This window comes from Pelodiscus sinensis, chromosome 2 (assembly GCF_049634645.1).
Source record: "Pelodiscus sinensis isolate JC-2024 chromosome 2, ASM4963464v1, whole genome shotgun sequence".
Lineage (NCBI taxonomy): Eukaryota > Metazoa > Chordata > Testudines > Trionychidae > Pelodiscus > Pelodiscus sinensis.
In genome coordinates this window covers 173,112,856-173,136,352 of record NC_134712.1, presented here as the reverse complement: position 1 = coordinate 173,136,352, position 23,497 = coordinate 173,112,856, and the positions used below count along the sequence as shown (strand labels likewise).

The 23,497-nt window shown below is 39.2% G+C and overlaps 1 protein-coding gene across 23 annotated transcripts in view; it reads right to left on the bottom strand.

The window, feature by feature from the left end:
- Positions 1-23,497, bottom strand: part of LRRFIP2 (LRR binding FLII interacting protein 2) — a 123,291-nt gene that overhangs the window by 8,773 nt on the left and 91,021 nt on the right. For 14 of the 23 annotated variants that reach the window (XM_014574054.3, XM_025185124.2, XM_014574053.2 and 11 more), the window contains 9 exons: positions 21,579-21,749; positions 20,156-20,248; positions 15,924-16,016; positions 12,022-12,123; positions 11,584-11,716; positions 9,658-9,707; positions 7,744-7,864; positions 5,763-5,842; positions 154-258 (listed from right to left, as the gene is read on the bottom strand). In XM_014574054.3, the coding sequence (XP_014429540.2) occupies positions 154-258; positions 5,763-5,842; positions 7,744-7,864; positions 9,658-9,707; positions 11,584-11,716; positions 12,022-12,123; positions 15,924-16,016; positions 20,156-20,248; positions 21,579-21,749 (948 nt within the window). Of the gene's footprint in view, positions 1-153; positions 259-3,241; positions 3,324-5,762; positions 5,843-7,743; positions 7,865-9,657; positions 9,708-11,583; positions 11,717-12,021; positions 12,124-15,923; positions 16,017-20,155; positions 20,249-21,578; positions 21,750-23,497 lie in introns of those variants that run through there. The other 9 variants (XM_025185126.2, XM_025185127.2, XM_025185131.2 and 6 more) reach the window with 3 other exon arrangements.

Below are 23,497 nucleotides of genomic sequence, written 5' to 3'. Positions count from 1 at the left end.
GAAAAAGTTCTTTATGACCATTTGTAGTTCTAACTCTGACTGTTCACAGAATTACTCCCATAACACTAAAAATATGAAATATTCATAGGCATTTGGTTTTACCCAATGAAAAGTCTATCACATTTACTTTGAAAAGAAAATTAAGTTGATTACCTCTCGCTGAAGTCTCCTCTTTTCTGCTTTGAGTTCGTCTTCTATTTTTTCTGCATTCTCTGCTGCAGTTTTATATCTTATTACTTGTCCTTCAAGTCTTCCAATCTACAAACCAAGAAACCACCAAGAAAAATGACTGCTGACTTCTTTATAATGGGACAGGCTACCCACATGTCTGTCCTCCCCTCTCCTATGTGGCACTCCACAGCACTGCTCCCTGCATTATCTGTAGCACCCTCAGCATGAGAGGTGGTGGTGTCAGCATGTAGAAGTAGCTGTGATTGCAAAGAAAGGGAAACGTCAGGGTTTAAAGAAAAAGGGGACAGCAAAACAAGAGTCCCGTTGAAGAAGAAACACCAGAGAAGACCCCACTGTCTCTTTCTTCATGGTGAGACAGCAGGGAGTGGATCAAGAAGGGAAGAGTACTGGTGACAAAGTGTGACAACTGGAAAGGGAAAGAGAAGGGAGAGTGAACTGGAAAAATAGAGTAGAGCAGCACAGAAATGGAGACAAGATTGTAGGAAGAAAACAAAGGAAAATGAAAATCAGACAAAATACACTAGAGTCCCTATCCGACCTAAAGGGGACCAACACATGGTTAGATTACCGAATATGTCAGATGATACAAACTCCACTGTAGAGAGCAACGGAACAGCTGATGCCGCTCCTGCCGGGGACGAAGTCCCCACAGAGCAGCACCAGCTGTTCCCTTGCTCTCTAGGAGAAGCTGCTGCTGGGATGCTTCCATGCAGCAGCAGCAGCTTCTCCTAGAGAGCAAGGGAACAACTGATGCCGTTCTTGCTGGGGACATCCCCCGCAGGAGCGGCATCAGTTGTTTCCTTGCTCTCTAGGAGAACCTGCTGCTGCTGCCGCCGCTTCTGCCTGGAAGTATCCCAGCAGCGGCGGCAGCAGCAGCAGCAGCTTCTAGACAGCGATGGGGCAGCAAGCGGGGCCGTTCTCTCGGCCTGCGCTCTATCTGACCCTGCAGCTCCCAGAGACAAAGTCCCCGGGAGCTGCAGGGTCAGATAAAGCGGAGTGTCAGATTACCCGGTGTTGGTTAATCCGGACTCCACTGTACATGTAAACAAGAGAGAGGAAACATAATGGGCCAGGGGTTGTAGTGTGTCCCCTGGGCTGGGCCCACCACAGACAGTGGCTTCTCTGACCAGCTGGAGCAGCCCTTGCTTGCGGTGGGGGGGGAGCTGCTCCAGCCCCTACCAGAATTGGTACGCCTCACCCATTAAAGGTGAGGTTTATTGGTTAACCATTCGCATTCCTTCTTTAAAACAGATTCATACTCTCTAGTTTGTATGCAAGAGTTACTCTGATAGGAGATTTTTGCCTCAGTTGCCTAAAATGCCTTATTAGGCTCTAAATCAGGAGTGGGCAACTTTTTGGCTTGAAGGCCACAACTTAGTATGGCAATTGTACAAAGGGCATACTGTTCACAAAATTGAGGGTTGGGGAAAGGGTAAGAGTGCTGGCTGTGGATGCAGGCCCTGGGGTAGGGCAGAAATGAAGCCTTCAGGGGGTGGCCTCTGAGCTGGGCTTGAGGTATGTGGAGGGCCAAAGGGAGCTCTTGGCTGGGCTTGAGGGGTTTGGGATGCAGGGAGGTGTGTCAGACTGGCATTGAAGGGTTTGGAGTGTGGAAGGGGGGATCAGCTCTGGGACAGTGGGGTCAAAGATGCAGGTTCCGGGTGACATTTGCCTGTAATGGCCCCTGGAAGCAGTGGTCTACCTGCCTCCAGCTCCAGGCACTTCTCCCCCAGTTCTCATTCACCTCCTGGATGCTCCTGCTTCTAGAAGCTGCACAGACACCGCGCACATCTCTGAACCCCGCTCCCTGACCAAACTGAAATGTCTGATGGACTGAATAGTTCGCCCATCCCTGCTCTAAAGTGATACTATTTGGAGGAAAATGTCAGAAGCAGTTGAAATTTGCCAAAATTATTAAAAAATGTTAACTGTACAAGAACAAATCTAAATAGTTTAAATTAGGAAACAGAGTAATGGCAGCTAAAGGATTACATGATATATTGGAAAATTCCACAGCAACGCATGTGAGCCCATAGAAATGAATAGGGATTGCATCACTTTCTGTGGGGAATACACTAACGCAGTGATACTCAGACCTCAGTGGTTCATTACCCAAAAGAGCCAGGAGTTTCAATTCATTATTTTATTTATTCTAATACTATTCATATTTAAATATAACCCACCATACTTTTTAGTTTTTAATTTATATTTATGCACACACATACCCAGGAAGTTAGTTATTAACTTAATGCAAATTGGTAACTTCATAGTAAAATGGTTAATAACTTAAATTGTTTAAAAATAAAATCACATTGTCATGGCTGTCTCTAGGGAGGTTTGGGCCACAAAACTATCCTCTCAGTGCTCCAGGCCCACCTGTTTCTGCCACCATCCAACCCCCAAGACCCACCTCTGTTCCACCTCCATTGCACTTCTTTCCCCAAGCCTCCTCTCTCAAGAGAGGTGACCTGGGAGCTTACTGGGGGGACTTGGTGCGGGCAACAGGGGTTGCGCCCCTGCCCACAGTAATGGAAAGCAGAGCGACCAAGCCCAGCTCCTGTCTGCATCACTTGGGGAAGCAAAGTGGGCCGGGGCACTCAGGTTCCTGCTGCTACACTGAAGCGGAGCAACCCATCCGAGAGATGGAGAAGCGGAGCAGACCCATCTAGATTGCTGTGGCTCCCTCTGCTGCTGATGGGAGTCAGGTATGCACGCCTGAGACTCCCCAAACTGTGGGATCCAGTACAATGGACAGGAAAGCTCTACACCTGGTTTTTTATGTGCTGCAAAAAACCTTGAGATGCATCAGAGAGCCACTTGTGACTCAGTCTGAATATCACTGTTGTAGCCTATAAAAACAAATGTGATTTCTAGACATGAAATAGCTAGGATTCCTCTAAAGATCAGGTGAAAAATTCCAGAGGAATGCATTGAGTCCATAGAAATGAATTGGGCTTCAAATCACATGTAAGGTACACATGATACAGATAATAAGTGAAAACGTCATAATTCATCTACAAGCTGACTGTAATAAATTATATAATGAGCTCACATTGTATATAAGGGCAGCAGCTGATAGGCTACAACTCTGTAGGGAATAGGAACCAGCAGAAGAGTAGAATGCTGCTGAACACCTGAAAGGAAGACAATACCTGTGGAACAGTGGCAGCAGCTCCAGCAAATGAAGAGCTGCTTGAAAACCAACTACTGTAACAGCAGCAGCACCATCGTCAGTCCATCCCTACCTTAAGCTTGCCTTAGCACTGGCTACTCCTGGCACCTGGCCAGTAGGAGGCCAACAGAGCAGCCTAGTAGTAGCAACTGTTGCAAGAGGAGGGCAACATTTAGTAGCTTTTACCTCAGAAGCAAGCATCCATCATCAGATTTCAAGACCATGTTCTCTAAACACCACACCCAACCTTTTAACATAACAGAAGGACTGGCTATGATGATTTAGAGGGAATTTTAAGACTACCTATAGAAGTTACAATCTTTTTCTGTTTATCATCCTAGAGTGTATGGGTTTCAATTGTAAATAAAGCTGAATACCTGAGTTCTGAATGCGATCTTCCCTTATCCATGTAATGATTATCTGATCAGCTCTTATGGAATGTTTTAATGTTAAGTATAGTGAAAGCTTTATTATCCGGCACTCATGAAGACTGGGGGTTGACAGTTAATTGAATGTTCCAGATAACAAAGCTTATTGCTCTGCCCCATAGTGGCAGATCCAGCTCCTGGCAGCTGGAGGCACTTGCTAATGACATCAGCCAGCAATGCCAATAGTCAGAAGCCCTACAACAGGCTGGCTGGACAGATGGGAGTCAGGTATGCACGCCTGAAGACATGGTGGTACTGTGGCTGGGGGCACTGGTGGTTAACAAAGTACCAGATAACAAAGCATTCACTGTTTGAGTATTGAAAGATTTAAAGTTGAACATTTAACTGACATATTGCTATATGTTTGTATACTGTAGTAAGTTAGTATAATCTTTTCCTTAATATTCTGTTAGACTATTATATGTTAAAGTGAAATTTTTACTGCAGCGTTATGTTTTTATTTTATGGCACTGCTTCCTTTAAACTGTAACTGGAACATCTACTCTTTTATTGTAATCTCACTCCTAAATACATGTTTTTGTTTTCAAAGAATTTTTTACTTATCTATTCTTGCCTGAAACGCTGCATTTATGTCCTTCAATGGGGAAGTTATCTGGATTTAATTAGCAACTTTTTCCTGTAAAATATGTAGGATGGACCACAACCTTGAATACCTGAATAAATAAATTTAAGAATAGAATGTTTTGAAATTGAAAAGCATTGTTTTAGGCAAACTCATTGGTTCAGTGTAATTGGGTTCAAATCTTCTGGTAACACTATGACCTGTTAATATTCTACTACAATTCATGAGTAATGAAATCAAATACATAGAGTGATAAAAAGCAGTTACAGAATTGCACTGTGTAACTGAATTATTTGCCAAGTTGCTGAAGTAATACCCTTTTATTGAAACATTCTAATTCACTCTCAAAGCATTCCATTATTTTGCTCTTGATAAACTATGGGAACATAGAAGCATTCCTAAAATAAATTACTGCTTTGTTTACTACACAAGAATATTTTATTATCGGTACTTTTGACTTAGGGAGATACATTTTTCCCAGGCAGTATTTTAAGAAGGCAATTCAGTTTACACAGTAAAAAAACTAATTTCAGTTTTTTTTTTATTTTCTGCAATATGGTGGTGGTCTTAGTAAATTAATCTCACACTATGAATGTGTGCATTTTCTTTTATGGTGAGGTTATGAAGAAATACTGATTTGTAAGGAAATTGCAACATGTGTTTGAACTTAGTGCTGCTGGTAAAGTCATTATGGTGAATCACAGAACAGATAAGTACCACCAATTATGAAACTTACAACATCTGAGAAAAATGATCTTGTAATTAGAGTGCATAAAAATACCATGCATAAAAATCACTAACTTAAATCTATTATATATTTTGAAAAGCTTGTGGATTTGTTTGTGTAAAATAAAGTCATACTTTGCAATTACCTACAGATACCAAATTTTGCATAAACAATCCTGTCACTTAAATTAACTAAATGCACTACTGTTTACACCGGAATACACTGGGTGAAAGGTTTAAATAATTTTGTTTCTCATCAGAAAAAAGTCATGACTAATATGATTAGAATTCATACAAATATTTGCTAACAACATTAAAATTGAGTCACCTATTCAACTGTCATTTTAGTGCAAAGAAAATTTTTACTATTACTAATCATTCAAATTAATCACGAAAAGAGTAATGGAAGCTTTACAAATCCTATTCAAATTTACTATGTATGGTAATTATTCAATAAAATGAATAATGTTTGAAGTTGAAATCCTACAAATTTAAAACTGTTCTTTTACTTTTTCAAGCACATTAATAAAAAATTCTATTACATATATTTAATTTCTTGAATTTTCCTATAAGTGTAATCTATGCAAAATGACTCTGCCCCGTGAACAGTGGGCCTTACCTGCTAGTTTACTATATAAACAATTTAAAAGAAAGATACACTTACATTTTGTTCCATGGTAGTTATATCCTGTTCAGCTTTTGAAAGCTTAAATTTGTATTCACTTATTTGTCTGTTGGCATCTCCTAAATAAAATCAGATATTAATTAATTTCTTCAAGTGTCATTAATAGACAAGTCTATTTTAATTCAAATGAACTTGAAATATAACTCCACTGAGAAACAGAGGTTATTTATCTAGAACTGGAAGTTGAGTATGTAGACACATCAGTATTCCATACATGAACACACATGTACACCATATAACCGAGTCTGGAATATTTTTATTGAGCCATGTCAACTGTTTCACACACGTGCTATAGCTCTCCTCTGCTCCAAACCCAGATAATCCGTGAGAGGCAACAGAAAGAGAGACCACACATCTCAAAGAACCTCCAGTTATAGGTAAGTAACTTCCATTTCTTCTTCCAGTGATGGCCACTACCTGTACTCCACATGGGAGATTACCAAGCAGTGTTCAAATAAAAGGTATTTACAAGGACACAGATGTGATAGCTGACTCTTGTCCCTATAGTTGTATATACAACAGAAGACTGAACCAAGTATAACATCTTGTGAAGGTATGCGAGGAGCTCCAGGTAGGAACCCTATATGTCTCTACCTCTCTGAAGTAATGTCTCTGTATAGAGCTGAGTGTGAGCGAGTGATATCTGCTGCAACTGAACATTAAGCTCAAGCCCAAACTGGTAGGCTTCCCACATAAAACTTGACAAGACAAATCTAAGAAGGAAGAGTAAGAATGTTCTGCTGGTTTGCAAATCATTTCTGGTGGTACTGCTCAGAAACTGTCAACTGACATAGTATTCCATACATGAACACTCAGCTTAAAATAGTTTTGGCACATCTCTCAAACGACTGTCCTGTTAATGACTAGGAGCTCCACATACATGCTGACAGCTAGGGAGAAACAAACAGTTCGCTTGCTTGGACTTAAGCTAGTGTGGTCAGTTTGTATGAAGTGAAACTGAACATTAGGGCCGATTTTAATAATTTTGTTTGCTCCAGATAGTGGCAGAGCACTTTTCAGATTGAGCTAATGGATCACAGCTTCAACATAATAAGCAAGAAACCAGAGGAAAATACTAGTAAAATAATTCAGGTGAAATTCTATAACCTAATGAAATTTGGCAAATAATATCAAAGATAGGTGAAGTGTCAACTAAGAAAAAAATAACTTGACATAAGTTTTATTAAGCTTCAAAGAAATCGGGGACCTTTTATTAACTATTGTATACTGAGGAATGCACTGAGAGGAAATCTTCCAGTAAAAATAATTTTAAAATCCTGTACTCTGTTGATAATGCTTTTTTAATCATTAAGATGACATGGGAATGAAAATAGTTATCAGAAAGCCCCAATGAAAAACACAAGATACATTTTCAATAGGTAAGTGATTCTCACAACCAAAGAAGGGCACCCATCCTTCAAATATCCAGAAAATAAACACAAATTGGTTTATTTTCTCTATGAATATCTGTATATAGTTAACATATACTTAAGGGATATGAAGGTTTAACTGGTAAGCCTCATCCTTAACGGGAGAGTCTTACTGGTTAAGGTTAACTGGTGGAACTCAAGCAGCTCCCTGCCTGCTGAGAGCAGGGGGCTGCTCCAGACCTGTAGTGGGTAAGGGGACCTGCCGAAGACAGGGGGTGCTCCAGCATAGTTGTTGCCTGCAGTGGGCCCAGGCACGCAACAGGCAGGGGCTGTTCTGACCAGCAGGAAAAAGGAGCATAGGAGGCCAAAGCCGGGGCTTCTCTAGCCAGGCTGGAGCAGCCCCAGCCTGCAGCAGGGGATGGGGGAGAGGTAGCATTCCAACTCAGCAGTGCAGTGGGGAGGGCCACTCCAGCCACACTGGAGCAGTCCCCCAATACCTGCTCGCCCTCCTTTACATCAATTAACAGGTTAAACAATACATTTAACCAGTTAGCCAATTAAACAGGATTTTACATCCCTAGTATACTTACTCTGCATTTCAATTAACTGCAAATCAGAACCATTCTCTAATCCTGTTATATCTCGATTTGTGCCATCATTTTTAGAATGTTTCTGTCGTTCCTCTTCTAGTTGCAGCTTCAGTTTTCTAATCTGAAATAAAAAAGTCATATTATGAAGAGTAAGTTACTGGAAATTTTACTGTGACCACAAAACATTTTCCCCATCATGATTCCCTGCATGAGGTGCCAACTGAGGTCTGTGCATGGAATTTTTCATGTATATATTTTACATTTCTAAAAGTTTACAAAATGTATGGCTCAGATCCTAGCATATGCAAAGGAATACCAGGGCAAAGCCATTGTTATGAGGTACTTCTTCCCTCTTTCCCAGAGATGTTGGTCAAACTGGTCCAGTGTGCAGCACTAGACTAGTCTCAACTTTCCATTACATGTCACCAGTTCTTACAGATTCTTTCAGCAGTCAGAGGTTCATCAATATGTAAGAAATCCCCAGACACAATCCCTTTAATGGGTGCTGATGAAGATAACAGCTCTTATCTTTATTCTACACCACTAGACAATTCCTCCAAAGTTCAGTGTAGTGGTGTAGGGGGGGTATGAATTCCACAAACAGTGTACATAAACCACTTTAAAACAGAATGACTTTTACAGCTATTGTGCTCTAATAACTGTATCTTTAATGGTCTAGCCAATATTTGGCTTCTTTTTTGGCTTGAGCCCAAAGCAGCTAGTTATTTATTTGATATTCATCTATATATTAAAAAGATATTTGGCTCACATGCAATGAAAACAAAGACTGCCAAGAATGGCTAGATCTCTGTTCTGTGCATTTAAACTCTGTACCTTTCCCTAGACCACAAGTTCACAAATTGTGGTCTTTGGATTAGTCGTCAGTGGAACCCCTGCTGGTAGTGCAGTAGTCACTTTCTGGTTACCAACCACCTACTTTTCTCTAGCTGCTAAACTGCATTAAAAGCTTCTGCTGTCTCTCAAGTCAGTCAGGCTATGTCTGCACTACAGAGTTTTTTCGGGGAAAAAATCCTTGACTTATGTCCACACTGCAATCGCGTTATTTGAAAAAAATCAAAAGAACTGAGGGGTTTTTCTGACATTAGTAAACCCCTTTCTACGAGGAAGAAGCCTTTTTCCAAAAGAGTTCTTTCAGAAAACGGCGTGTGGACGGGGAAGAGGGAATTCTTTCAAAAGAAAAGGAAAGAGGAAAAAAGCATAGGTGCCCTGGTGGCCACTCCATCCATAGTAATCACGGCTTAAATGCGAGATGGACTTTCGAAAAAGCAGATCGCTTTTCCGATGCACTTTGGCAGTGTGGATGCTCTCTTTCGGAAGAAGTTTTTTCAAAGAAGCCTGCAGCTTAGACGTAGCCCCAGAGTGGTACTGTGCAAAAATGACTCCCAACCTTATGCTAGATTTTAGTAACTTCTGATTTTTTTTCCCTTTATAAAAGGAAATGAGAGACTGAATAAATAGCTACTTCATTTGATATACCATCACTGTTCAATGATGATCTGTACTGATAAGATGCAAATGAGTTACACAACACAATGTTAACAAAAAGGATAGTTAGGAAGTATCTTACAAAGATTCATATTTACTTAGATCTAGGACCACTTAAAATAACCATAAGGGAGACAGCTTGAAGAATCCACCACTCTAGCTATTGCGTAAGACCAAGTTCATTATCTTCAAGGCAACACAGAGAGGAGTATAGTAGTTTTTGGCTCATCACCTACAATGCTGGAAAGTTTTATTAAAGCTAATACTTTGATTTAGTTTGTTGTACAAAAAGGATTAGTAGCTTTTTATTTATTATTAATGTACTAACCTTTTTTCAGGGACATTTTATTAAATGTAAACTATCCCTTTACAGAGTATTTATGGGGTAAAAAACCACATCTTTACTACCTGTGACAGTAATTCCTCTTTTTCCCCAGCCAGTTTCCGTAGCCGAACATCTAAAAGAACCAAAGAGGATCTCAGTTAAAAACTAGATGGATTTAAAACCAAAAACATATTTTATTAATTTTCATTAAGCTAAAAAAATAAGAACTTGAATTTAATGACATGCTAAAAATGGCAATCTGAGTTGTTATGGTTTATTGTGTTTTTTATTGTCTAAAGAGTGGCAAACATCAATACTTCTAATACATCACTATATTCTCAACATGCAGTTCAAATATATCTTTGTAACAGATGAAAAGGTAATAACTTTTTAATATATAAAAATGTTAAGAAAATAATCAGGAATAAAGATATCCGAGACAAGCAATTCCTGGTACTTAATGAATGGTTGAGGGACAACTGAAGATGATTTATACATTTAATAAAACAAAACCCTCTTCCATTTCTTAAAAATACTCAAGATATGGCCAGTTACTGTTTTAACTACTTTACCTGTAAATGTACTCCTTGTCACAGCCCTTTATTTCCCTCTCATCTTTCAGAATGTAAGCTCTTAAAAGTAAGGACTGTGCCTCTCTATGTTTGTAGAATACTTTTGTTGTGTTACCAGAATACAAATGAACAGCTACTGGGATAAGTGTCTAAACTGAAGCTAAAATGAAAGTTAACTCATCTAGAATATCATTAACTATGAGACTGTACCTTCCAAACTCAGTCAGTACTAAAATCAGAATAAGACTGGCAAATTTTCAGTTTCTTACAGAATTATTTTAAAAATAATGTAAAGCAAAGCAATAATGCATCAGAAATACCAATTAACAACAATTCTGACTTTCAAGTTCAACGTGACTGGGAAGTATTATGTATTAAATACATGGTTTAAAACAAAAAAATTAGTCTTCTATTTAAAATACATATACCAACACATAAGGATATTCCTTGTGTATTAAGTACAGGCAGTCCCCGGGTTACGTACAAGATAGGGACTGTAGGTTTGTTCTTAAGTTGAATTTGTATGTAAGTCGGAACTGGTACATATTGTAGGGGAAACTCTAGCCAAACATTTCTCCAGAGCTCAGTTTTATTCTCCCACACCTCACTTCCCTCAGTCTTTTATTCTCAAGCTGAGGTGTCTGCTGAGAAAAGCCACTCCGCGTCTCCCTGGTCTGCTGGGGGGGGGGAGGGGGAGCGCTAGCTTCGCATCTCCCTGGTCTGCTGGGAGGAAGCAGCTAGTGCAGTGTTGCCTCACCCCGTTTGTAAGTAGGGATCCGATGTAAGTCGGATCCATGTAACCTGGGGACTGCCTTTAATGAATATTTAATTTGTGCAGTTTAGCTAGGAACAAATTAACCAGGAGCCTGGGATCAAAATCTTAACTTTGTCCACATAGCTGTTTGACTATGCTAACTGGAACTGGGGCAAACCTTTCTATTCTAAGCAATTAAGAGATGTGATCAATTTTCATGAATACAGCATAAAATATTTCAAAAGAAAGGACAATATTTTTCTTGAACCAATTTCTTAAATATGATTTCTTTCACAAATGGGCTCTTTAAATAGTTGATGCTTTTAAAAACACTTATTTCATAAGAAAATGTGTACTTATTAAAACACTTTGCTAATTTTGCATTTTTATCCAAATAGTTTTTATCTAACTAGATTTTTTAGACTGCTCTGAAATTCTCAAAAACAATAAAATGGACCATTAAAATTAACTAAATGCAAGTGTCATTACACCTGCAGTTTTTTACAGTAAACAAATATGCTGTTAAATTAGTTACATAAAGATAAGAACATTCATCTTAGCAATGGCACATATTTCATAAATAACAAAAATATCTTTGTGTAGCTCCAAAGTCACAATTTTGGATGCGAACAAAAATCCCGTAGAAGCTTTAAAAGACCACATGTATTTAGTATTTTTTTTACCTAATGGTCCTTCTCCTGCAGATTCCAAGACTTGAGCAGCTTCCTGTGATACAACTGCTATTGTACCAATCATTGGTTCATGGTTTATATCACCATTTGGTGTACCATCTGGGATTATAACTAACCCGTGCTTCTGAAAAAAAATAAAAGGACTTTCACTCATACAAAGGAAACTTTTTCCTATCTCAATACATTTTCAGAAGCATTTTCAACTTGACTGAAATAGTTACACCAAATGGAAATGTTTCATTTAACATATGTGAGGATTGGAGTTTTGGTCAATATTTGGACCAAGCAGTGTTACTTACATCATTACCAGAGCCAAACCTTTATTGGGATGTACTGGAGCAGTAACATACTGCTTTCTGTTTTGTGTTGACTGTGTTTGATCCCCCATTTCTGTATTTGTTCTACTGTATAACACTGCTACTGACATACCTCTCCTGTCTTCATTGTTTCCTTCAGGTCGGCCAACTCATCTCTGAGCTCATCGCGCTCATTCTTAATGGAGTCAAAGTACTCTTTCTGTCTTTCTAGGGCCTGCGTACAGGCAGATAGCAAGAAAAAGAATGGCACAGAGAGAAAGCAATGTGATAGGCAGTAGAGAGATATTATACTAATAAGGCAAGCAGATGAATAAACGTAAAGAAAGGAGAAGGGGAATATAAAATACGCACAATTCAATAGCTACCTTGTACAGACATATCTTTACCTCAGCGCTACATGCTTGTTGTGAAGCTATCTATCTATATTAGTATTGGCAGAATATACAATCCAACCATTCGATTAATTAAATTGTATACCAAAATAAATATAGTTCTTCCCAATGTGTCCATTTTAAGGCAATCTCTGCAATGACTATTTCTGCATAATTGTCTAACTGAATTATCCTAGAAAACATTCATAGCGGGAACAACTTAGTCATAAGGTATCTTGACAAACACATGCTTGGGTTAAGTTTCACAAATACCTGCCTATAACTTTAAGAAAAATTTCTATATCAGTCAAATTATACATTTTCTTTGCTAATAATTGCATATTGCCACTCAACAGGTTACGACACAGCTACTGAACAGTCAAGACTCCAGTCTTCTGATTACCAATTAAATCCCCAAGGATTTTGGCCTGAGACAAGAGAATACCACATCTGTTACACTAAGTACTCTGACTTCTACAGGTGCATAGAGTAGAAATCTTACAATTTAAGGCTATATATTTTGGTACCTTTTATCAATTTATAAATATCTACTTCTGTTACTTGAATAAATATTTTACCCAACTGGTTACTAACAGACTAAAACATTTTTAGAACCACAAAACTAAGAAAAATGTGTCACTAACAATACTACATTAACACAAAAGGGGTCACATACACAAAACACAACAATCTCATACAGCTATGTTATCCAGAGAGGCATTCTCAACCAATTAGGCAGCACTCTAATATTCTATTTAAGTTAATTACTACATGCACTATAAATAATCCTGAATATGCAACAACAGCATTATAAATAATGCCAAATAAGATAAACACACATTTGCCCAGAACTCATCTAACAAACATTATGTCATGCATGGATATTTAGAAATAGACTGATATAAAGGAAGAAATGAAGGTAAAGAGCTTCACATAATATTTTCTCCATTTCTTAAATTTACTATAATAGGACTTCAGAGTTACAAGCATCTGAGGAGTCAAGGTTGTTCATAACTCTGAACAAAACGCTGCTGATTTTCTTTCAAAAGTTGACAACTGAATATTGACTTAATACTGTTTGAAACTTTGGGCTCATCTAGACTACACTAGAGTGTCGAAAGAGGATATGCAAATTCCACAGGTATTAGTGAAATCCTGTGGAATTTGCATACCCTCTTTCAACACTAACGTAGTCTAGATGAGCCCCTTACTATGAAGAAAAATGCTGCCTTCCCTTTATTTTTAATAGTTTATTATTAATACAGTGTTGTAATGTATTTTATATTTTTTATTTTTGTTTTTGCACTCTCTGATTGTGTACTTCCAGTTCCAAATGAGATATGTGGTAGACTGGTCAACTCTGGTGTTTGTAAGTCTGATGTTCTACTGGATATTGATTGTATTTTAATTCTTATAGTTTCTAGGGAAAGGACAACATTTTATAATGCACTATTATGGTCATTTATTTATTTCAAAAGGAATAAGTGGTACATGCAGTTGAACTGTACTTCATAGACAGAAAATGTGACAATTTTAAGCACTGCATACTAAAAGAATATTGGAATGGTCTAAGCAGCCAGTCTCTAATAAATACAAGATATTTTTAAAAAAATTACGTATCTGTTTCCCCAGGCACACTAGTTTTCTAGGACTAAAATTATAAATGTAAAGTCAAGACCCTTATTTTTTAAAATCTACAAATGTTTTAATTGGGGCTTGAAAAGTTTACCTAATGCCTACTAGCCAGTGCACCAAGTGCCAAAGCATGCACTCAAAACTATATTCCTTGCAATTTAAAGGAATAAACAATGTTTATTGCGTATGTTAAAGTGTAAAATTATCAGCTTTCTGTTTAACATATATTTTAATATACATTGTTATATATCTCAATTTAGTTATTCATGTGCAAAAGAGTCCTTAAAATATGGAGCTAGGTTGTATGCACTCAGCACTTCCTAGGACTCCTTGTGACTTTATAGAACATAAGAGTTTAATTCCCCAAATCCAAATCATTGACAAAACAGGAAATGCAGAGTTAAGCTTTCCCCACATACATGAGGTAAGAAGGTTAGCATTGAAAGAAAACACCAATGCTGAAATATTCTGTTACAGTTCTCAACAGCAGAGGCACACAACCATAACTCTGCCTCCACACCACCTTACAGGTTTAGCAATAAAAATTGGGAACATTCAACTACCAAAACCTTTAGTAAAAGAGGTAGGGGTGGTTCTCTCACTCATGCTTCCCACAAGAATGTAAAACCAAATCTGTACAACTACTTCTTCCACAGTCCATCTTAGGGTACGTCTAGACTGCAAACTTCTTTCAAAAGAGAGCATCCACACCTCAAAACCAGATCGAAAAAGCGATCTGCTTTTTCCAAAGAGCGTCCAGACTGCATGGATGCTCTCTCGAAAGAAAGCCCTGATTGCTATTCACAGAATGGCCACTAGTGCACCTGTGTTTTGATTGCCTCTTCTTTCAAAAAATGTCCCTATTCTGCATCCACACACGCTTTTGAAAGAGCTCTTTCAAAAAAGGTGTTCTTCCTCGTAATTTACAGTTTACCAATGTCGAAAAAACCCCTGCGTTCTTTCGATTTAATTTCCCTGCATCTGCAGTGTGGATGCAGATGAAATTTTTTTTCGAAAAAAGGGCAGTTTTTTCAAAAAAACAAAGTAGTCTAGACATACCCTTAACTGTCCTGAAAAATATTGACAACTGAGCTCTGCAAGTGCATTGTAGAGCAATTTATTAATTAAAATCAGGTCACTTGGAAGAAGGAAGCTTTGCCTCAGAATTCCCTTGAACAAACATCCCAAAATTTTCTCCCCAAAGTCTACCTGAGATCATGAAGTGGCAAAGCTATTTTCAAGGTAATCTATGTATGAAGGTGCATTTTGGACAGCTTTCAAAAGTAAAAGCAATTGGGCAGAGAAGGCTATACCTTAGGAGAACCCACCCACCCACAGTAAATTCAACATCCTAAAATTTTTATTTTCAAAATGGATAGGTGGTTATATATTTTTCATTTTTTTCGTGATGTATCAGGCACTGGCTCCTGCTAGGCATATGACAACTCACTAGATGGATCCTAGGGATGCAAAAATCTCATGTAAAAGGTTTAACTGGTTAACCACCGGCTGCACTGTGGGTGGGTAGGGGGAACTGGAGCTGTTCCCTGCACATGGCTATGCACGGTGGACACAGCCAGAATCCGTCACACTGTACTGTGGATGGGAGGCTGCTACAGCCCAGCAGGGCAGCAGTTAACCGGTTACCCTGCTAAGCATGCCAGTAAGGCAATGTTTACCAGTTAATCAGTTAAATTTTTAAATTCCTTATGGTTCCTATGGTTTTATTTTAGTATGGCTAATCTCACATTCACAATCTATTTCTAAAAAAGATAAAATGTTATCTGTTTCACCCACAGTACATGTAAGTGAAATTAAGTAACATGAAGTAGAGCTTCTTTTGTTCCAGTGGAGAAGTCTACATCATAAATATCAGATTGCAACTGTGTTTAAGAGACTAAAATATACATGGCCTTCATTTGTTTGGACTGTCCAGAATCCTCTAACAATACCAGTCTATTTCTAAATCAATGATTCTCCTTCCCACCTTGGCCCCCATATTTCATACCCCAATTTTTTTATCTTTCCAATTAATTGTCTCCCTGAGGTCAAACACCTCTCTGGTTATGGAGTCTATTTTCTGCTGCATACGTTGATTCTCCTGTAGTAAATGGGAGGAAGGAAAGAATAAAAGAGAAAAAAGACAAGTAAAGGAAACAAAAACAGAAAAAGGAAACTAAACAGTAAAAAAAAAAAAAGTCAACCAAAGAGTCTGTAAGATGAGATTTTAAAATCATAGATGGAATCTCAGGCTAATACAATACCTTCCTCCTTCAATCACACAAGGATAATGTAACTAACTTTATTTATACACTATCATATGCAGTATGTCATATTATATATCTGTACAAAGCTGTATCTGTGCTTTTCCATAATAGCAATTTGCACATCATTTGTACGTAATACCTTTCTAGAGAAAAAAAACACATTCATGCAAGCTTTTCTGCAGAGATAGTCTAAGTACCACATGGATGTGATCTCTTTTAATAGGTATTTTTACTACCAACTGAAAAGTTATTCATTTACTAAAGACAAGCCTGGAACCACATGACTAGGCATCAATTAATTTTTGTAACCCTTTTTAATATTAATTATTGTAAGTTATGACAAATGCAATACATTCAAAGTTCAATGCCACAAATCTAATTACATTTAATTAAAATACTTTATTGATTCAAGATATTAGAAATAAGGTTAAAACACTGACTTTTATGTTTTATAGACACTGACCCTTGCAGCCTCATTTACCATAACAGTAAAAGGTATTAACAAACAATCTTCTAATATAAAAATGTTTATAATACATTGGACGCTAGTTATGGAAAGTTGATAACATCTGAGACAGTAAAAATGTGTGCATTGATTGTAACGTGTTTGAGAAAATGTAATACATCCAAACCAGAGCTACTCAGTGGTCAGGTACAAGGCAAACAGAACACAAATAGGATAATTAGGACGAAAAAGCATATTCGTTTGAAATGGTGTATGGATTTATGTATTCTGCTTTCAAAATATGAAATCTCTAGAACATAGTATCCCAAACTATGGATAAATGTTCTGTATCTTTTTAGAACGGACATATAGCCATTTAGGGCAGGGGTGGGGAACCTCTGGCCCCCTGTTCTATTTGATCTCACCCTCTCCGTGTTGTAGGCCAGAAGCCCCGAGTCTCGCCACTCCTGCATGGGGCTGGAGTGTGAGCACCGGCTCCAGGGTGCCATTCCCACGATAGGCAGAGCTGGATTAAGAAAGGGGCTTTAAGGGCTTGCAACCTAGGGTCCCAGGTTAAAGGGGGCCCTGCAAAAAAATTTGTGGGTGTGTTACCCAGCCCTGCCTGTCCAAGGTGGGGCTGGGGGAAAGGGAGGCATCTGAGTGAGCTGATGCCCCTCTGCGTTGGGCTGGAATTGTGTCCCCTCAGGAAACTCTGTCCCTGTGCTGCTCTTGCCTGCAGGCTCTGACCAGCACCTCCCAGATTCCCAGCCAATGGGGCCGTGGGGGGGCATTGCCTGCAAGCGAGCGCAGTGCAGTAAAGCCTGCGCTGAAACAGCTGCTTGCCCCACCATCAAAGGAGAGCCACCCCCGGTAAGGGCCCCAAATTCAATAAGCAACAGGCTTACGTTACAGCAAGAGATGTTTAGGTTGGCCATTAGGGAAGACTTCCCATCAGGGTGGTTAAACACTGGAATAAATTGCCTAGGGAGGTTGTGGAATCTCCATCACCGGAGATTTTTAAGAATAGGTTGGATAGACATCTGTCAGGGATGATGCAGATCAGAGGTGGGAAATAATTTCTGACCAGAGGCCACTTCAAAACTTTTTGAAATGGCCTCAGAAGGGGCTGGGTCAGGACACTTCTGTGCTTCCCCACCAACAACCTTAATTGGTCTGGACATGGGGGAGCTGCAAAGCCTTTGGCCCCCCACCAGAGAGAACCGCCAGCTGTTCTGAACAGCTGGCGAGGGTAGCGGCAGGGCCACCACAGGCTGGATCAACTCACCACTACGTTAGAAAATATGTAGTGACCCAGTAAGCTTATTTTACATTAATGCCCAATAAAACAAAACCACAATTTCTAAAGTGAGTTGTAAGAAATATTGCCAAAAGTAATTTTACACTTGTGTGTTGACAAATTATTAGGTTTATTACCTCACATATTATAAAAAGGAAAACTGTTTTGAAAGAGAGAGAACCGAATGTTTAGACAAGGTAAAACATCAAGAAATTACATGCATGTAAACCAATTCTAGGTCATGTACTACTGTGGTCAGAGGTGGTCTTAGCATTTTTGTAGGGCCTCAAAATTTGGTTTTCCTCAAAAATATAACTGATTCTGGTCTGTTATAATTATATCACTATATATAGAGATAGCCTAAGGATTCCGCAGATGATCAGAGAGCATTCTCATATCCCAAGAAATCAACTCATTTTGTATCTGAGTTAAGGAGGTATCTGTGCCAAAAACAAGCTCTTTCTGATCAAGGGAACCCTATTGGTTGTGCTGGGCTATGTGCATAATGCCAACACTTGGAAAAGTATTGCAATGAATAACTGCCTAAATAACCTGCAAGTATTGGTGCCCCCTGGCTCCCATTTTGTAAAGTATCCATATGCATCTGGTGAACACTGGTTGAACTTCTCTAGTCCGGTATTCTCTGGTCTGGCTATATCTGTGGTCTGACATGGTTTTAGTTAGCCGGATTTCCACTAATCCTGGGAATGGCCAGGTTTCCCGCAGTCCCATAATTTATGTTTTTATTTTTTTACAGCCACCAGTCTTGGCTCTCAGTGTTCTCTACTGTTTAGCTCTAATTTACCCCAAATGCTTCTAAGAGTCCACTAAGCATGGGAATTTTTGATAATGCTGCTAGACAATACTAACCTCCCAGAGTTTGGCAAATTCTCTGGTTTGGCACCAGTCAGGTCCCAAGTGTGTTGGACTAGAGAGGTTCAATCTATATTAGCATTTGTATGCTGCTGTACTTTACAAAAGATAATAACCCTGTGAAGCATTTAAATATTGCAAAAAAGATAAAAAGATAGACAGGTTCAGTGACTTAAGGCAAGAGTAAGTGTCAGAACAATGATTAGAACATGCAAGACATCCTTGCTCTCAGTGCTTAGTTCACTACATGCTGAGAACTGCCCCTTCTCCTGGCCAGTCTTAGCACTAGAAGTTGCATCTCCATTAGTACCATATCCTCCCACTATCCAACACCGGCCAACACTGACCAGCGTTTCCCCAAAAGTCACAGGAACCAAAAGACTGACACATAGGGTAGACACGGAACTTGAGAGGGGGGGGGAGGAGGGGTGGGAAATGAACAATTTTCAAATGTTACACCACTTTCAGAGATATAGCTAATAAAACTAAAGCTGAGATTAGCTCTGACATTTCTTGGACCCACAATTTAATACAGGGATGGCAGACAAAAAGATGCCACTGGACTTTAAGAGCCAGTACCATGCCAATTGAAAACCATGCATTCATGTACAACTGCACAAATATTAGTCACAGTGCAAACCTAATTAGCTGATATCAATATGGAAATATTTTATCCTTCCTTTTAAAAAAAAAAAACTCAACACTTTTTTTTTCGAAGGCAAAGGAAGTTAAATTCATTTGAGGCTGGTTTCGGATTGGGATGACTTCCTAATATGTGGGTGTGATACAACAGGAGTTCAAGCTAAAGAAGCTTGCCAATACATGTTTTGCACATACCGGCATTAGACTTGTATTCATGCAGAAATTAAAAAAAATATTGGTTTGTAATTAGATTTTTTAAAAGTCTTACAATATCCAATATAATTTTTGAAAATTTCACAGTAACATTTCTAACTTTTAAATAAATTCATAAAAATGATGATAGACTGGTAAATCATAAAATACTGATTGGATAACTATGTTCCTGTTACTACAACTAGACTTTTTTATGCTCAAGAAATATAAGCTGGTATTTCTGTCTAGTCTGTCTAGGGGAAATATGTACATATCCAAACTTGATATAGTCTATCAAGCAGAACAAAAGCCCTCATATATTTCCATAAGCAGGGCTCAACCAACTATACAATCTACTCGCCTATGGCAAGTATATTTCAGCCATGCACCCTGATCATTTGCGGCGCGTGCATGCGCAATGCGGTTCTTGTGCATGCATAGTATGGGGCTGGCGAGCGGTTTTTGCCGCCGGTGGTCAAACCCTGTCCTTAAGTACAGCCGTATGATATTAAATGTGTACAAACCTCTATTAGTTCATCTCTCTGACGAAGGCCCTCTTTAAGTTCATCCATCTTATGCTGTAGAACACTGCACGTATGTTTCTGCCTTTCCAATTCCTATATTCAGCAAATATCAGTTAAGCAGATCACGCTTTATTGACAGTTTGACACACACATTTTCAATATAAAATTAAAACAAACATATTGTGATCATCCGTAAACAGAAGTCTTAGTAATGATTTCCTGCTGCAGTTCAGATGCCTTACCAGTAGGAATTTACATGTTCAGGGTTTGAATAGTTTTCCAGACACTAAGTAGGTAGATGACTAAACCTACTAGTTGAGACAGTAGGCAACAAGGGGCTGGATTAATTCATCTGGGATCCTAGGGCCATTAGATTTTATGGGGCCCCTTAAGCTTTGAGGTGATGCTGAGTGCTGGAGGTAATACGGCTTGAGCCAGAGGGTGAGGGCTCTGACTGGGGGGGGGGGGGGGGGGCACAGTCTTTGGGTTGGAGCATGTGAGATGCAGGACTGGGCTCCAGATTGGAACCAAGGGGCTTTGAGTGCTGAAGGGGCTCAGGGCAGAAAGCTGGAGTGAGGGTGTAGTATCTGGACAGGAATGAGGCTAGAAGGTGGGGGTCAGGGAAGGATCTCAGGGTCTGAGCAGAAGGTAGGATGCAGGATGGAGCTCAAGACTAGTGTAGTGGGTTTGGGTGCAGAGCTCCTCTATGGTGGTATAAGTGTTGGGAGGTAGCTCTGTAAAGGGCAGCACTGAGCTTGCCTGCAGGGACCATCCTACAGGCCGTGATTCCTGGCCAAAAGGAGATATGGGGATGGAGCCTGCAAGCGAAGGAAGCTCATGGATGGAAGAACTCACAGCTCTAGCCTGGGTGCAGTGGTGTGGGGAGGGAGAATGGCAGTGCATGAAGTAGTGACCCTTCCGCCACCAGAGACCAGAACACAGGAGTTTTAGTGGCTAAAGCCCCAGATCATGGGCTAAGGGTGCCCCACAAAAAGATCTACTTTGGTGGGCCAGTAATCTTTTTGCAGGGCCATCCGTAGTCTAGGAGTCTCAACTGTAGCTCCTAAAGCCCCTTTTTTAATATGACCTTGTAGACAACCTACCAAAAAAGTAGGTGAGAAGCCAAATAGATTACTGAATTTGGACAATGCTTTTTTGTATTAAACTTTCTAGCTACTTTTGAAAAATTTGGAGGCTGGACCTTTGTGGAAAGGAGAACTCTAAGTGAATGTCAAAATAATGGATTCCCTCCCTCAATATACACACACTTCAACATAATATTCCATATCTTAATATTTTTCTTCTCTGCCATATCTGCTTAAAGATGATCTCAATATTCAAGGTAGCTACTGACCATAAGGCTCTATTCTCACTAAAAACATCTGGGTTTTATAATATAGCTTAATACATAAAATATCAATACCTTTGAATTTTCTTCATTTTCCCTGTAGTACTCTGCCATCTGTTCTTCCCTTTCCTCAATAATATCCTTTAGCGTATCCACTTGATAAATCAAATTGTTTTTCTCATTATCCAGCTGAGCATTGGAAAACATAGCTTTTTTATACTTCTCTTCAACTTCAGCTAGTGAATCCTGTACAGATGATAGAAACAGTATTAATCTTACTGTCTTCTGCATTGTGTAAATGCTACATGTGCACGTAATACTAAAGAGCCTGTATTTGCTTTGAACTAAAAACATACCAACATTTACTAAGTACTGTTTGTGGCCTTTCTTTAGGGATATAAATTAAATTTTAAGAAGTTTATATTAGCTAGTTTATAGTGTTAGTTGCAGTGCAAAACCATTACAAATTTATGCAACAAATTACAGAGTAACTTTTTCACCAGTGCCACTTCTGGAACTAGGCCTAACTCTGGAAAATGTAGAAACTATTTCCTCCCTAAATATGCATTTTTTTTGGTGTCAGTTTATGTAACAGCCACAACATTTGTTCAGTGTTTGCATGTGTAGATTTTCTTAGGAATTCAGTAAAATTACAAAACTGATAAGATCTGACATGATTAACTAAATTAATCACCTAAAAGCATGAAATGAAAGAGAATTTTTGTGTGAATAAATGAGCCAGTGGGGAAGGGGGTGTGGTGCTTCATGTGCCGCCTGTTATTCAAACAGGAAGCTCCTATTAGACAGTTTCTGGCCAAACGCTGGCCAATGGGATTGTGCTGGGGCGAGAGTTACACCTGAAGCTTACCTCCTCGCCTCCAGGCTCACAGTTTTTAAAGAGAAACAGTCCCACAGCCGCTTTTCTGAGCAGTGTGCAGGGCAAGCATGGGAGCCTGCCTGGGGCTCCCTGCTGCATCTACAGGCCAGATCCAGTGGCTTAGTGGATTGGATCTGGCCCAAGGGCTGTATTTTGCATTGGGCTGATGTAAAGCAAGGGTGTGTAAAGTTAGGTGCGTGGTGGTTGCATGCAATATTGGAGCCATGCACTCCCTCTGCACCCAATCAAAGAGCTGCTACAGTTCTATTGGCACATCCCACAAATTCTAGGTACACAAGCACAGTTAGCAAAATTATCCTGTCCTCGGAGACTGTCTCGGTTATGACCATTTTGCAGGCCATGGAGATGGGGTACATCTAGACTGCAAGCTTCTTTCGAAAGAGAGCATCCATACCTCAAAACGGGATAAAAAAAGTTATTTGCTTTTTCGAAAGAGAGCGTCCAGACTGCATGGATGCTCTCTCAAAAGAAGGCCCTGATTGCTATTCACAGAATGGGCACCCGTGCTTTTTTCGATTTCCTCGTCTTTCGAAAAATGTCCCTGTTCTGCATCCACACACGTCTTTTTTCAAAAGAGCTCTTTTGAAAAAGGCATTCTTCCTCATAATTTGAGGTTTACCAATGTAAAAAAAACCCCTGCGTTCTTTCGATTTAATTTCAAAAGAACACAATTGCAATGTGGACGCAGGTGAAGTTCTCTAGAAAAAAGGGCAGTTCCCCCCTCCCCCCGCAAAAAAACCCAATGTAGTCTAGACACACCTATGGAGAGCCACTCATGTGGCCCACTCACTTGCCTAAGTTGCTTATCACTGCTCCATACCCTGGGAAATAGCAATCAGTTAACCACATATTAAAGTCAGGGTGGGACAAACAAAAAACAATTAGAATATAAAGAAAAGCTGTATACAACTATATATAAAGGAACTTCATGTTTATTAGTGTTAAACCCATGTTGAAAATACTCTATCAGGCACAATGCACAGTTAACAAAAAAGGTATTTCTTTCAAGTTGTTAAATGATAAAGGCTTATGGATAATATCACGAAAACAGGACTTTTTTAAATGGTTGTTTTGACAGTTAAATAAGAATTCCATA